The 16,297-nt window shown below is 46.8% G+C and overlaps 1 protein-coding gene across 1 annotated transcript; it reads left to right on the plus strand.

Moving 5' to 3' along the window:
* Positions 1 to 11,350: 11,350 nt before the first annotated feature.
* LOC123082781 (uncharacterized) lies at positions 11,351 to 13,869 on the plus strand. The gene is made up of 3 exons (XM_044505030.1): positions 11,351 to 12,719; positions 12,873 to 12,960; positions 13,417 to 13,869. The coding sequence occupies exon 1, from the start codon at positions 11,521 to 11,523 to the stop codon at positions 12,640 to 12,642; it is 1,122 nt and encodes a 373-aa protein (XP_044360965.1). The 5' UTR covers positions 11,351 to 11,520; the 3' UTR covers positions 12,643 to 12,719; positions 12,873 to 12,960; positions 13,417 to 13,869.
* Positions 13,870 to 16,297: the final 2,428 nt, after the last annotated feature.

Consider the following 16,297-nt stretch of genomic DNA (forward strand, 5'->3'; position numbering starts at 1 on the left):
AGTCGGAGCAGGCGATGAAGCGGCGTGCCGCGTCGCCGCATGCGGAGGCGAGTCCGTCACATCCATGACCCCACTATCTATCTTTGGGTTTTTAGGGTTTAGGTTGCGTGCGGTGGGGGTGGAAACAGAATAACCGCATTGCGTCCTGTCAAATCCTAGTGCGCAGCAATGCGGTAGCGCGAGGCCGAGCAGGGGAGGAGGGGTCGGGACCCCCCCTCCCCTCCCCTTGCGAGGCCGAGACAGGAACGAGCCGGAGCAGGCGATGACGCGGCGTGCCGCGTCGTCGCATGCGGAGGCGAGTCCGTCACATCCATGACCCCACTATCTATCTTAGGGTTTTTAGGGTTTAGGGTGCATGCGGTGGGGGTGGAAACAGAATAATAACCGCATTGCATCCTGTCAAATCCTAGCGCGCAGCAATGCGGTAGCACGAGGCCGAGCAAGGGGGAGGGGGTCGGGACCCCCTCCCCTCCCCCTGCGAGGCCGAGACAGGAACGAGCCTGAGCGGGCGATGACGCGGCGTGCCACATCGTCACATGCGGAGGCGAGTCCATCACATCCATGACCCAACTATCTATCTTAGGGTTTTTAGGGTTTAGGGTGAGTGCGGTGGCGGTGGAAACAGAATAACCGCATTGCGTCCTGTCAAATCCGAGCGCGCAGCAATGCGGTAGCGCGAGGCCGAGCAGGGGGGGGAGGCACCCCCCTCCCCTCCCCCTGCGAGGGTGAGACAGGAACGAGCCGGAGCAGGCGACGACGCGGCGTGCCGTGTCGTCGGATGCGGAGGCGAGTCTGTCACATCCGTGACCCCACTATCTATCTTAGGGTTTTAGGGTTAGATATGAACTTCATCTGTTTTTGTACTTGAACTTCTTCTTTTTGTTTATTTATGGTTTATTTATTCTTATTCCTTTACTTCTTTTATTAGAGTACTTGAACTTCTGTTCTTTATTTTTTTGAACTTCTTTTCACTTGTTTTTAGGGGCATATTTATTTATGTATGTTTCTTCCTTTAGTAGAGTATTTGCCATCTATTTTTGGTTTTGAGGATATCAGCTGTGCTGTTTTGTGATCTTATCTTATTATAATAGATGCATTCAAATGGTGCATTTATTTATCTACACATGTATTTACTATTTTAGCTGTTGGGGGGTAAAACTGTAAATTCAGTGGCGCTGCATTTCCCATGAGAGAGATGCATTAAGTGAGCATCTCCCATCGCCACCATCTCTCAAAAAACCCCTCTCCCCCTCCTCGTGTCGCTCGCACTCTCTCCCCCCTCTCCGTCGCTCCGCTGTCTTCCTCGCCTCCAACTGCCCCCGATTTCTTCGCCCCTGTCCCCCGCCCTCGTGCTGGAGTAACCGGCGCACGCCCCTGCTCCTATTTCTCCCCCACGCCCCGCTCTCTCTCGCCCAGCCCGCTCTCTTCTGCTCTGAAGCGAGGGCGGCAACTGCCTGCGCGGTTGCAAGGTGCGCGTGGCGTTGTGGGGAGTGGATGAACTGGCGCGGATTCATGCGTGCGGGGGTCGTCTGGAGAGGTACAAGTGCTGCCCCCCCCTCCTAATGCTTGCTTCTAGTTTCTCCAGATCTATCGAGTCCGCCTCCTGTGTGCTCTCGCGTCTGTGTCCTACCCCCTTTCTTCTGATGCTTTGGTGGGAGATTGGGTAGGGTTCTTGTGCGTGTGGTGGGTGGATTCCATTCCCCCGTGGTCAGATTTGTCTATGAGATGCTTGTGTGTGCTATTTTATCCGTTCAGAAATGAGTGGATTTCATTTCCCCTTTGGTGATTTCAGCATTCAGATGCATGTAAGAGAAGGTGTGGTGTGATGGTTGATGGCAAATCTGATGTATATAATTGTCTTAGTATTGTTGATTTCGAAGTCTAGATTGTGTCTGTCAAATGCTATTTAGTTTATGGATTCTTTTTTTGTTTGTGCTTGCCTATATGTGCTACTGTTGATGTTTTCATACTTGTTGATATGTTGTAGTTATTTCATCCTAGGGTTTCATTTAGTTGTTTTTTGTATTTGTTGTATTATTTTCTACATGCTAACTATATGCAATCAATCCCCTGTTTTTAGCAGGTTGTTCTAGTGTTTGGAGTTGCATTCATCAAGGCGGTTGTGTTGACATGGCTTCAAAACCTTCTCCAGGTATCTTAATGTAGTTGTATCTTGTATTTTAAATAGCATTATTCTCATATATGTCTGGCCATATCTTCACTTAGTATTCATGTTGGACTACCATTCTTAATAGTGTGAACTTCTAGGAATGGTTATGTGTATGCTTTTTACCATTAGTTTGAGTTAGTAGAGTGTTTTCTTACTTTGTAGTTGATGATTTTGCAGTTGAATCTTTGTCACCAAGTGTTGTTGGACTTCCGAGATGTTTCATTTTTGTAGTGTATATCTTTGTTTTTTTTGTTATCATGTTGATGGTATTGATATTTAGTTTGCCTATGAAATGTTGTTTGTCGTCATGCTACATCTTTTTTATGTGCTACTTGCTTGGGTCACATAGTTGAACTTCTGGTTTTAATTATTGTTTGATTGTAATGAAATTTGGTTGAACTTCTGTTATGCACATTTTGTTTTACTGCTTTGTTATGTATCGTTGAACTTCTGGACATTCATGATATATGTAGTAGCCCCTCTGGTGTAGATTGTTTTTATATTTAGTTTGTAGATTTTTAGTTTCTTTTTTGTGTTTACTGCTTTGTTAGGTATTGTTGAACTTCTGGGTATTGGACATTGTTGTAAAAGTAGAAGCCCATTTGGTGTAGGATTGCGGATTAGACCTCGGCTGCCTTTTTACTTGCATTTTTTGTAGTTGGTGATGAGTTGAATAGTTCTGAAAAAAATGCCTGCGATCAAGATGGAGCTTCAGAGGTTAATACTGATGCTCCAATATCTGATGCGGCTAATTCACCCATTATCCCTTTGACTGTGATTGCCGAGGTTGCTTCGAGCCTTGAGAATTTTTCAAGCCTTGAGGATGTTGCTTCTGCAGCTCTTGCTTCACCTAGTATGTGAAACCCCTTTTCTTTTCATTTTAAAGTTTTGAGCCATGTTTTTTTAGCTTGTTCATGCTGTTTGTTTTTGTTTTTGTTCCTGACTTTTTTTATTTTTTGCTTCGATTTTTTGTGTTCTTTGCAGATGTATCCATAGAGGGGGAAGTTGTGAACACCATCAATGATGTTTTATCTGAGTTGGGTTTATCAGAAACCCCTACTGCTGCTGAGGAGGGGGCTCCGTCAGTCAAAGGTTGTGATTCCGTTCCGGATCCTTTGTGCTCTGTTCAGATGTCAGAGACGCAGTCGCAGTCTGTTGATGGCACTGAACCAGTCATGCAACCCGAGGATGTGCCTCTTCAGCTTCTCCTGGAGGAGCAACGTAAGAGGATGAAGCAAGAAGATTTAGACAAGAAGAGGGCGGCCCGCCTTGAGAAAGGTTCTGATGTTCCTGGATCTGTTCATGTGGCTGAGCTCGCTGTTGAGGAAGACGTGTCGTGTGGTAGTGATGGCACGGTTGTCCCTGTTAAGAAGAAAATCAATAAGACTGCTGCGAGGAAGCTAGTAGTTGGTGAAGTTACTCCTCGGAAGAGCGCACGTGTTTCAAGTCCTGCAGAAGTTGTTGAAGATCAAGGGTTAGGCCTTGGTGGTACGCCACGCCATAGTCCTCGTGTGCTTGCCACTGCCTCGCCTACACCTTCTCTGCTTGGTGCCGGTGCATCTGGTAAGGGGAAGAAATGCGGCGTGAAGCGCAAGGTTCCACCTGCAAAGGTCAACAAGGGTGTGAAGAAGCGTTCTTGTGTTAATCCAGAGGACAATGATGATGCTGATTTCAATGTTGATGATGAGGACGACGTCGATGATGATGCTACCGCTAATCAGGTATGAATGTCTCATGTTTACTGTTTTTTAGAGCATTTGTCGCTATTGATGTAGTTTTATTGTTTTTAGCACTACCTTGGCGTACATAGCTGACCTTCTGCTCCATATAGACGAATAAATTAGCCAACGTGCTTTGCTTTTATGGTGTTACTGCCTTTGTGTACATAGTTGGACTTCTGGGTATATACATGAAGAAATTAGCTTAACTTGTTGGTATACATGTTTGATTACTGCCTTAGTGTATATGGTTGAACTTCTGCTTTTTAAATTTCCAACATTTTTGAAAGCATGTTAACTAGTGTTCATACATGGTTGTACTGCCTATGTAGACATAGTTGGACTTCTGAGATACATGTTTGATTACTGCCTTGGTATACATGGTTGAACTTCTGCTTTGTAAATTTCCAACAATTTGAAAGCATGTTAACTTCTGGTCATACATGGTTGTACTGCCTATGTAGACATAGTTGGACTTCTGAGATGTGGTGCGTATGTAGGCATTAGTGGAATTTTGGTGAAGCTTGTGTTTCTCATTGTTCTGCCTTTTATCCTTGTCAATGTATTTTTTTCAGTATCAGCTTGTGCAGCGGCCTCAGAGGAGGAAGAGAGGAAGCAAAGCGCCCGAAGAAGGTGGCCAAAGAGGAGGTGAGGCGAAATGTTTTAACAAGATGGTTCGCTGCTCACTGAAAGAGGTCAAGACGTGTGCGAAAATGCTACAACTTAGGCACAAGACGAGGGTTATCAATGCTGGTTTTGGTTGTGTGTTTGACTTGAAGGTTGATTCCGACATTTCTCATCCTTTGATGGGCAACATCTACACGAGGATTGACCCCTCAACCATGATTTTGGACATGGGTGAGGCGAACAAGGTTCTACGTATTACAAGTGATGTTATTCACCATCTCTTTGGGTTCCCTCAAGGTAATCGTACCCCCCCTAGGCCCTCGAATGATGGTTTCAATGATGTTGTTATGAGGTTGAAGGGCAAGCTTGGGTATGCTAGGAGTGACGACATCAAGACAAAGGATTTGCGGAATATCCTCGCTGAACTTGTTAAGGATGAGACGAAGGATGATCTTGCTCTGTAGGTGTTTTACCTTATTGTTTTCATGAAGGTGGTTATCCCTGGAACATCTACACGAGTGTCCAGGGAGGCAGCAATGGCCGAGAACCTTGTGTTTGAGGACATGGCAGACATGGACTACTGCCAGTTGGTTGTTGACGATATTCAGAGTGCTGTTGTTAGGTATCAGCAAGGTACTAGTAGAGGAAAAGCTGTCACAGGTTGTGCCATCGCGCCGCTGCTTATGTATCTAGACTGCCTTATCATTGGCAAGACGCCTAATATTGACTTGAGGACCCCTCGCATCAATTTCATGGATCAGGCCAAGCTTCTTGAGCTTGCTGCGGCTGACTTGGTCATGAAGGGTGATGATGACCCAGCCAACTGGGTGTTTGGGAGACTGCCTATTAGTGTTTCTATGCATTATTCTTTCCTGTGTAGTTTAACTTGAACTTTTGATATTTTCTTGTACATTTTTTGTTCCCATGTACCTTCATCTGTTTTCTGACGCGTTGACTTTTGTTTTTGTATGCAGTGGAAGACACAGGCTGAGGTTGTGTTCTTTAGGGTTATTGAACGTCCTGTTCTATCTATGCCTCGTTCCGCCGGCCTAGGGAGTGGAACTTCCCCAAGATTTGAATTCTCCCGGGATGTTAATACCGGTGCCCCCCTGTAGATCCAGGAGGTTCTTCTGCCCGTGTGAGTGCTGCAGGTGGCGTTTCTTCCGAGAATTTGTTTGAAGCTGCCAATGTTTCTCTGGTTAGGATTGACAGTCTTCTTGAAACTATTTGTGGGGAGTTGGCTCGAGTTCCTTCAACTGCTGAGCGTCTTAGTCGCATTGATGGGATTCTTCCTCCCGGACACGGATTTGATGCTGAGTCTTCGAAGGAGGTCTTATCTATTGAAGCTAAATTTCTTGAAGAGCTTCGTCAGAGCACTTCCCACCTCCGGACTAGCGTTGGGATGTTCAAGGAAATGCAGGATGCTCGTTGCAAGCCTTTTGAAGATGAGGCAAGTGTTGTTGTGAGACAGATTCAGAGGCAGGATTCTGTTTGTTCGGGTCATGAAGGAGGCCACGTGGAGCATACCAAAGAGGTTTGTTTATGTTGGCCTTTGATATTTCTTTGCAGTAATGTTCAATGTTAGCTTTCAGTTATTACTATTTGTAGTCATAGGCGACAATTATTGATTTCATGTGTGGTAAACCGTTTCTTTTTAGCACTAGTGTTCCTATGTGACCTTCCCTATTTATAGAACCTGAACTTCAACTGCTACAGCGCCTGAACTTCCATGACTGGCCCTTTTTTGTTCCCTTTTGTATCTTAGAGTAGTTTGACATCTGACCTGCTATGTTTACTGTATTTGGACTTCCATTATATGTTAGTTGTGATAGCTGACCTTCACTGATTATGCAATCTGAACTTCTGTTGATTAGGTATTTGTTTTCTACATGATTTTTTTGTAGGCTGTTGATGATGATGCTAGGGTTGAGGACGATGTTTTACCTGCGCATGAAGCTGCTCCTGTGCATGAGGCTGCCCCTGTGCATGAACCTGCTCCCGCTAGTGGCATAATAGTTGATGAGGTTCATGGCAGTGAAAATAAGGTACCATTTTTTCTTGTCCATTTGACTTGTTGCCCTGAGACGGACTTGCTGCCCCTGTGCATGAGGTTCAGTCAGCCCTTTGTAATGACTTCCTGTTTCTTTTTGCAGCAGCAGAATGATGATGTTAGTGTTGCTCCAGAGAAGGTTGTAGACATGTCCGTCTCAGGCACCGGCTGCTCCAACGGGGTGGTCCTGACTGAACCTCAGTCGTCCGTTGGCGCTGAGGTTTCTGATGCTGAGCAGGGCAAGACAACTGGAGACATCATTTTGGAGAAAGATCATGTTGAGTCTGCTGTACAAACTGGTCGTAGTGCTGCTGCAAGCCCGGAGAAGTCTCCTGTAGCAGAGCCATCAGTTGATGTTGATGTTGTACAGGCACAACCAAATGTTTTTCTTGTTTCAGATTCTCCAGTTGCTCCAGCTACTTCTGGTGTCCTTCCCGACGACGCTGCAACGTCTACTGGAGACGACGATGAAGATACCGAAAGCGATAGCTATGGAGAGGAGGTTGATCATTCCAGTGCTGCCACTGGTCTAGGCAAGGATCCATGAAGAGAGGAGCTTGCTTCTCTCTTCTTTCCCCATCCCCTTCCCTCTTTGTTGTTTGGTTTAGTCCATGATATCCCCTGTGAACTGCCTGTGTGGTCTAAGTTGAACTTCTGGTTTTGTTGTTTGTCGTGTGGGTTGTAAAGAATGTTAAGTGAACCTGTTTTCTATGTGGGTGGAGGTTTGTAATGCATGGGTTGTGATGTCTATGATGCTGTTGTTTTATCTTTTCTGATGTAGCAGCTGAGATGTGCTTATGTTTTGAATGTTTGTGCTTGAATGTTGGTCTTAATTGAAACTGTCGTGAATCTATGTGCTTTGAGTGTTGCTGTTAATTGCTATTTTCTTTTTGTGAGCAGATAGCGACCTTGCTGTCGTCCGAAAGAAGGTTGACGACTTTTATTATAGTGTAACTAGGCTTAGGAATGATCGTTCCAAGAGGTGAGTGCAGCTGCTTAATATTTACATCATCCATGTACCCCCTGTGAATTGCCTGTGGTTTCTTACCTGAACTTCCCAACTCTATGTACCTGAACTTCTTGTTTTTTTACTTCTCTGGTGCTGAACTTCTGGCCTCTTTTGTACTGTACTGCCTGTTGTGATATAGCTGAATTTATGTGCTAACATGTGTTATGAACTTCCTGAGTTCCTGCTATTGAACTTGTTTTACTTTCTATTCGCTTGTTTTAGAGAAATGATTATGTTCCGGAAGAAGGAGTGTGAAGCTTATGTTCAAGAAGTCGCAATATCTTTTGGTCCTCGCGGAATGCTTACATCTAATGTGGCTGAGTGTGCACCCTACTGTCTACGTGCGAAGTACCAGGGATCGGATAAACTCATCCTGCCGTATTGGGTTTGTGTAAGTCAGCCATACAGTGATTTCTTTTATGTTTTGTTCCTTACCATTTTAGTTAAAACTTGTTTGTCTCATTTTTGTATTTTTTTCATATGTTTTTGTTATCTGCATTATTTTAGGACAAGATTTTCAGAGGTCAATTTGATTCCCGTGTGAGGAAGTACTTCATGACGAGTGGTCCAGATAGCATGGATGCACATGATTCGGTATGCAATATCTTGTTCTTTGCCTCTGTATTAGTTTTGCAGTGCGATCCACTGTGTTAATATTTGTTTTATTTTTCTTTTGTACCATTCTGATATTAATTCTCATTTTTGAATGATTCATGTGTTTATGATGCTTCAGGTTGTTTTCCCTACTTTTGACCCGCCTGAGATTCCTACTTCCATGGGTGGTGTCAGTCATTGGGTGTCGGTATTCCTTGACTTGAAGAATTCAAGGTTCCAGCTTCTCGATTCCTACTATGGACCAAAAGATGAATGTGCGGTACGCCTGTTTCGGCGGATGACCGACAACATCAAGAGGCTTTGGAAGGATGCCAGCAACGACAGGGAGACACCCTTCAGTCCTCTTACCATCGACAATTTCCCTCTGGATTAGATTGATGTCCCCCAGCAGCAAAACAAGTATGACTTCCACCTTTTCTCTTTATCACATTTGTTTAACTGTAGTTGTACTTAAGCTGCGACATGTTTAATTCGTTGGCTTTCTTTTTCTGTTCTAACACTATTCTTTTACTTCGTTTGATGGCAGTATCGACTGCGGATTCTTCATGCTTACGAATGTTAAGTCGTATCATGACGGGGTTCTTGCAAATTATTCCCATGAGAATATCGGGGATATCAGGAAGACGTGGCTGTACTCAATCGCTTCTTCTATCCTGTTTGAGACAGACTTCCAAGCTCTGTTTGGCTACTACACATGTAAGTATTTGGAACTTGGACTGCTTACCTGCACTGCATCTTTTATTCTACCTGAACTTCATATTTTCTCTGAAACTTGGACTTCTGCTTGAGATCTGGCTGGGCTGCTGGTTTCGGAAGGTGAGGAGCATTTTCTTTGTACATGAACTTCATTTTTATCTTTTTCAATTTTGCTTGTGTGTTTTGTTTCAGTAATTTCTGTCCTTCCATTGCTTAAATGGACATCAGCATTTTCTTTTCTAATTGAACTTCAGAGATGATGCCTTTCTATGGTTTTGTTAGCTGTAGTTAAATGATTTCCAGTTCCCGGTAGCGCAACTGAGTACAGATGATTTGGCGGTCTCTGTACCTTGTCGAGGAGACGACGCTCCCGGTCGCGCACGCGCAGGACACCATCCTGGATCAGCACCTGGCAGCCACTCTCGTCGAGCTGGCCCAGGCTGATTATGTGCGAGCGCAGGCGCGGGATGTAGTACACCCCAGTGATCGCGCGGTGCTCGCCGGTCTTGCACGCCAGCAGGATGGTCCCCCGACCGCAGATGTTGACGACCGAGCCATCACCAAACTTGACGGTGCCGGTGACAGCCGTGTTGGGCTCGGCGAAGGCGGTGCGATCACCGGTCATGTGGTTGGACGCGCCCGTGTCCAAGTACCACACGCCGCTTCCAGCCCCGCCGCTCCCCTCATGCCCGAGGTGAGCCTGAACCGCGTCCTCGACGATGTGGACCAGCGCGGCGTTCGTGCTGACGGAGTTGTGGTCGGAGAGCCCGCAAGTTTGGGCCATCAGCAGGCTGTGCTCCTCGTCCTCACCACTGGTCTGGACAAGATTCGCCTGCTCCTTGAGGCGGACCTTGCGCTTGCGCGCCTAGTGCCCCACCAGCTTGCAGTAGCGGCAGGTGTCCTTGGACTTGTCCCCGCTGCTGGTGCCACGGCCGCCGTTCTGGCCACGACCGCCGCGTCTGCGGCCGCGTCCTTTGCCGCGCCCACGCCCACGGCCATTGCTGCCGCACGAGCCGTCCCCTTCACACAGCTTTAGGCGCGCGAACCACTCCTCCTCCGTGAGGAGCAGTTTGCCACCACCGCCATCACCCCCGGAGGGAGTGCCGTCCAGAGCGTACCTCTCCTCGGCGGCCTTCAGCCGCCCGATGAGCTCCTCGAGCGCCAGAGTGTTGAGGTCGACCAGCGTCTCAATCGCACACGCCATCTGCGAGTAGGCCTGGGGAACGACCGGGAGGAACTTACGGACGACGGCGGGCTCGCCGATCTTGTCACCAAGGAGCTCAAGCTAAGTTACCAGAGAAGATAGACACATACCGAAATCGTCGATGCTCCCGCCGTCGTTGAACTTGATCGCCTCGTACTGGCGGCGCAGGGTCGTTGCCTTGGCCTCTCGAACGCGCGCCACGCCCAGGCGCATTGTCTTGATCGTGCCCCAGGCGTCCTTCGCCGTGGGCTTGACGGCGAGCGTGGACGTCATCTCCGGCGGCACCGATCGCAGCAGGCACTCCATTGACATGCGATCTGTGTCTCGCTCCGGAGTCCCGTCATTGACGGCGACCCAGAGTTGGCGCGCCTCCAGCATCACTTGCATCAGGAGGTCCCAGTCCGCGTAGTTCGTACGCGTCAGCATGGGCCAGGCCCCGTCGGTGTCGCGGACGACGCGCTGATGCACGACCATGGCGTCGTCGCCGCTATTCCTTGAATCCACCACAGTCTTCCCTGGGCTGTCAGGTCCTGCCATCTCCACAGGTGATTGAGCAACGGGGCTCTGATACCAAATGTCAGGCAGACCTCGACGCCTCTGTCTCCGGCGATCACCGGAGTTCTACTAGAGTGGGTGCGAGAGAGGGAGAGAGGCTTGTTTTGCGCTGCGAACTTACTGCAGCTTTTCTGCTTTCTTCGCTTTATTCAGAGTTTGCTAGCCAATTACAACGGAAACGCGGAGCTAGTGCGATTAGTGGACGCCGCCATCCCAGCGCCCCTCGCGCTTCGCCCGCCATGGCGCCTTGACCGTGCTTTCGTGCCATCCCATGAGCGGGTCAGGGCGCCGCTAAAAACTCTAACAGAAACCGAGTCGCAGCTCGGGCTTTATCTTACGAAACTGAAACTACTGACGAAACTGAAACCTATCGATACCTAAAACCCTAAACCTGAACTTTGAAGTTTACCCAACAGTATTTAGCTAGTTTTTTGCTAAAGTCCGACCCACCTTTAAAAACCGGATGAAACCTTGGTTCTGATTTTTCTGGTTGGACCGCCGGTCCAGTCCGGATTTTAAAACTATATAGGATGCGGATGCGTGGTTCAGTCGGGCAAAATAAGGAGTTTCACATTTGGACACGCTGCAAAGGGAGGAGTCCGAAGGACGTCAGGTACCTAGTTCAAGTTCTTATCTTCCACGAAACAGATTCGTATGGGAATCCTCCAACATAGCGATTCGTCTTGTTATTGTAACGATTAGTTTAGAAATTGGCTACACCATCATATATACAGAGGCGAGTATATATGCATGGTAGACCGATTTGCATTGGCCCCCGAAACTCTTGAGCGGGCGCCGATTCCGTGGTCGCTTTAGACGATTTTGCTTACAAAACCAGCCGCTTGGAAGATCTGATCGGCGATAGCTAAGCGCAAGATGCATGCCACCATCTCAGGAAAACAAAGATGCATATCTCCCCCGCTGCCGCCGGCAACCAGGAGCCCTAGGGTTTGCTGGGAAACGATGCAAGGAGATTTGGTTCGGCTGGTCGCGTCGCGCTTGCTGACCGGCGATTTACTGGATTACGTCCGTTTCCGTGCTGTCTGTGTGCAATGGCGATCAGAGACTCTCTGCCCGCGTGGCCGGGGCGTCGTTGATCAACGTTTCCACCCGCGCCGCTGGACGATGTTCCCCGAGGGCCGTGGCCTTTATCCTGGACACCCCGGGCTGGGTGACTATGTCCGCTTCTTCAACCTAGACTCAGGTGTCTTTGTCCGTGTCCGCCTCCCGCTGTTTACCAACCATTGTATTCTTGATTCGGTCTACGGCCTACTCCTCCTCCAGAGGGATGAAGACACAGTCGTCCGTCTCCTCCACCCTTTCACCGGTGACATCGTTGAGCTTCCACGGCTCACCACCCTGGTCTCGCAGAAGCCCGAGGGAGGAGCTTGGCCCCTCGAGATCAAGACGATGAGATACATCTCTACTAGTGCTTCCTTTGTTGCAGGAGCTGTCACTGTTTTGATTACCTTCAATTTGTATTTTTGTGGGGCTGTTGCTACCTCTCTAGATACGCAATGGACGATGCTAAGTTGGACATGCCCAGGGTCATATATCAATGGACCTCTGCCATTACACGGAAAGATATACGATGTTCCGGCCTTCTTCGATGATACGAATGGTGCACCTCGGATTTTTGAGATGGACGTATGCCACTATCAAGACCCACCAAAGTTGATCTTCACAGGCCCGATAGAGAAACCCCTACAGGCTTGCCACCTGGTAGAGTATGGCTCGGAGATCTTAGTGGTTGCACACGACGATGATCAACTATCCCATATGACGGTTTATAGGCTCGCTGACCTTGTCTTGGGAAAGTTCATTCCGATGACAGACATCGGAGAAAACGCTATCTTCATGGGACCAAGGAGTATCTGTGTTTCTTCCAGGGCATTTCCTATGGTGAAGGCTAATACTATCGTGTATTTCCGTCCACAAAAGCACCGTTTTGCGCAATACAACATCGGTCGTCGCACCTGGTCATTAGCTATGGATTAGTGTAGCATAAATGGCCGAACACAAGGCCCTCGTAGCATTGTATGTCATATCTTGACATGCTGCTCTCACCAGCATTGGTACGTACTAATCGTGCATAATAGTAAACACATCGCTATACTTTATACTACTTTTTTTTTAGGAAAAGAGAATAACCCCCGGCCTCTGCATCTGGGCGAATACTTTATACTACTCGGTTAACTATCATCGTTATTTCTTGTCTGAGCTTGTAGGAACAAAGGAGAAGATTACACATATACGTTAACAGGAGGTCCATCACCCGAGTGGAAAGTGAAGGAAGAGTTTCGAGCTGGCGTAATGGTATTGCCAGTCTTACCCTTCTTTTTTGTTTAACATAGATGCCCACATAAACACACATATGCTGACCCTTATGAATGCACGCACACACCCTATCCCAAAAGAGCACTTCCAAGATACTGAGCCGACACAACATGTTGTGACTGACAGTCGATATACACCAGTCGGACGTGTACTGTTACAGTAACAGTACAACATTTTTAATTTGAATTTAACATTTTCTGCTTATTTTGAATCGTACACAACCAAATTAACCTTAAGCATGTCAAAGGATAGTACGGCTCTATAATTTATCGATGCTTTTAATTAAAAAAGTTGCAGAATACTATTGCAGTAGCTGGCTTTCTCTATGACGACGTGTGTTCTGCTTTCCTATGGTTATTGATCATACGCTCGTCGCTGGTATTATTCCCATGACATCTTATTTATGCTTATTATGTCTTCATATTTTCTTCCCAGGCCTAAGTAACATACTTGTACCCAAAGCTAGTGATGGACGACATTCATCCATGCAATTCGAAGAAGAGGGGAGTTTTTGTTGATAAAGGAAGTATGTTACTGGAATATACTCCCTTCGTCCGAAAATACTTGTCATCAAAATAGATAAAAAGAGATGTATCAAGAACTAAAATACATCTAGATACATCCCCTTTTATTCATTTTGATGACAAGTATTTTTGGACGGATGGAGTACAAAGAAGAGAGAGAAGTTTTACGGATTCTCAGCGGCGAGATTGCTCTGGGGTGAAATCCATCAGGCGGCAAGCAATTTGAGGCGGCCATGGAGAGCATAGCGACAACAACTTAATTTTGTTACATATTTTATGAGATATGATCTACCGTGTAAGAAGGAATGTACGATGGTTACTTCACTTTTGTTATCTGTCAAAGATATTTGGAGGAGAATTGGTGTCAGAGTCCCTGAAGATGGGAGTTGTTAACTTGTTATATTTTTATTTGTACTATTTGAAACTTCTACTCCTTCCTTTTCAGTTTATAGGGCTCAATTCCAAAATCTCACCAACCAAGATAGATGGTGAGTGGTGGAATACCTTTTTGTAATTTGCAAAAGCATCCAATTAATGCTCTTGTTTTCCTCAAAATTTTATGTTTACCAATGTATTAATTACAATGCATGCATGCATAAAGTACATGCATTGGTCAATTTTCTCTTAATACTTGCATGCAATTATTTAATGCACCTTAGAATCTGAACTTGTGATGATGAACAACCAAATTGAGTCTTATAAAATAAAAAACTAAGATTTTAAGATAAGCCCTATAAACTGGAAAGGAGGGAGTACATCAGTTTGTCTAGGAACAAGCCTTGTGGCAGCTTTGTTGGTTGAGCTGATCTAGCAACATTACTGTTGTTAAAAATATGTGAGATGGAACAGGTTTGCATTGGATCCAAGCCATACACCATTCCTTTCTGTGTGGCTCCAAGTGTACGCACATTATGAGAGGCACACTTGAGTTCCATTGTCCGAAATCTGGAGGGTCATGGCAGTATTTTTCTCACCAAACCCCTTTGGTTCAGAGTCCAAAATCTTGATTGCTATTTTTATAAACACAAGTGTTTTACAACAAAACTGTGCCAACTTTTTCATTGTCCAGATACAAATCGCTTGTCCAAATCAAAGACCTGCATTTGGTCATGAGCAAATGGTTCTAGGGCGAGATAATTGATGGTTCATAACTTACAAGATCTGCATCTAGACCCTAGGATCTAAATCATAGCCCCCAGAGCGCTCCTCTCCATACCTGGTATACCGCGGATGATTCTCTCGGTTCCGAATGTCTCCAGACCGGGCTTCTCGGTTTCCCTGTTCGTTCTACAATAAAACATGGTGTCATAAACATAGCAAGCTTCCCGTGACACCTAATTATCCCAAGGTTTTAGTCTTCCAGGCTGAATGATGCAGAATTTTATAATGTTGATCAAATTTAAAATGTTCCTGGGTGTGGTAGATCCTGTTAGCTCCAGGCCCGACTCTTACGTCGCACGTTGCTCTCAAGAGTGCTTTTCGACGGAAACCCTATGGAAGCATGCACACACAACAAACCTTTATGAACACCTTCATGAGGCAGAGCCGGCACATCATTTTTTAAATTGACAAAGTCTCGATAGACGCCTTCTTAGTTGACGGAAACGCCTCCTCCCACCGAATGCACATCGCCGGAATCCAGGAAAATACGATCATCAATGTCAAGTCTAAGACCTGAACTCTGATGGGATAGAGATACCACTATCCTCCTAACTATCTAATCATAGGTTCGTTCACATCCTATGTTTTGTTTCTTTGATCTGATGTTACATGGGGAACCACGTACACGCATAAATAGTACTATCTATCCTACCTATACACAGCCGACTCGGCAAGGGCTACAATTCCGTACTGGACTCTAATACCTACTCGTGATTAACTCCAACAATCAACCTCCTAAGCATGATGTCCTCACTTTATAGTTTGAACGTCAGTCCTTCCACTGATAGGAAATCCCTATATCCCTATAGGTAACCACTTAGTAGTGGGGCCACCAATTAGTGTATAGTGTTTTTTGCACTGGTGTTTATTTGACGTGCGCTACTGCTACTTAGTAGTAGCACATGTGCAAACTCTGCGCTACAGGTGAACCATAGTAGTAGCGCAGATATAGTAGACACGCGGTACTACTATGTGGACCCCACTGTCAACCCCACCCCCTCCCCCCTCGGACATGCAGTAATAGTACGCGGGGTGTAAGACTGGCGCTACTACTAGCTATAGTGCAGGTAGAACACCCCGCGCTACTACTATGGATGAACGAGGCCAGTTTGTGGGCTCCAATTAGTAGTAGCCCTTCGTAAATTACTCCCCTCGCTCCATTCTGCCTTTCAGTCACGATAGACTGCTTCTTCCACGCCCCAACCCCTTGGGTTCTTGGTGACCTAGGGTTTCGGTGGTGGTTGATGTGGTGCTCCGGTGATCCCCTGGTTGTTGTGGGGTGCACAAGCTGTCTCCATTTGATCACCGTTGGCGCAGTGATGCTCCTGGGTGGTGTCTCCGTGCGATGGTGCCCTTGGATTAGTGTCACGGTGCCCGGCACTTGCTCTGGTCGCCGTGGGTGCTCCTGCGAACTCCTGGCCCTCTCTTGGATGTGATGGTGCACTTGCTCTCGTGAGCGGGCTCCTGGGTGGTGGGCTCATCAGCGGTGCGGGAACTGCTCGTGGGCGTTGCAGGAGCTGCTCCTGGAGATGGCTGGCTATGATGGCTGGCCATGGCAACGCGGGCGATGGGAGGGGAAGGAAGGAAGGAGACGGGGGATTTATTTTCAGAGCTTTGAAAGTATAAGGGCA

Source organism: Triticum aestivum, chromosome 4A, assembly GCF_018294505.1.
Source record: "Triticum aestivum cultivar Chinese Spring chromosome 4A, IWGSC CS RefSeq v2.1, whole genome shotgun sequence".
NCBI classification, from domain to species: domain Eukaryota; kingdom Viridiplantae; phylum Streptophyta; class Magnoliopsida; order Poales; family Poaceae; genus Triticum; species Triticum aestivum.

What these genes read in the sequence shown, in the direction of transcription:
- LOC123082781 (XM_044505030.1), top strand. Translation starts at nt 11,521, where the DNA reads ATGCATGCCACCATCTCAGGAAAACAAAGATGCATATCTCCCCCGCTG.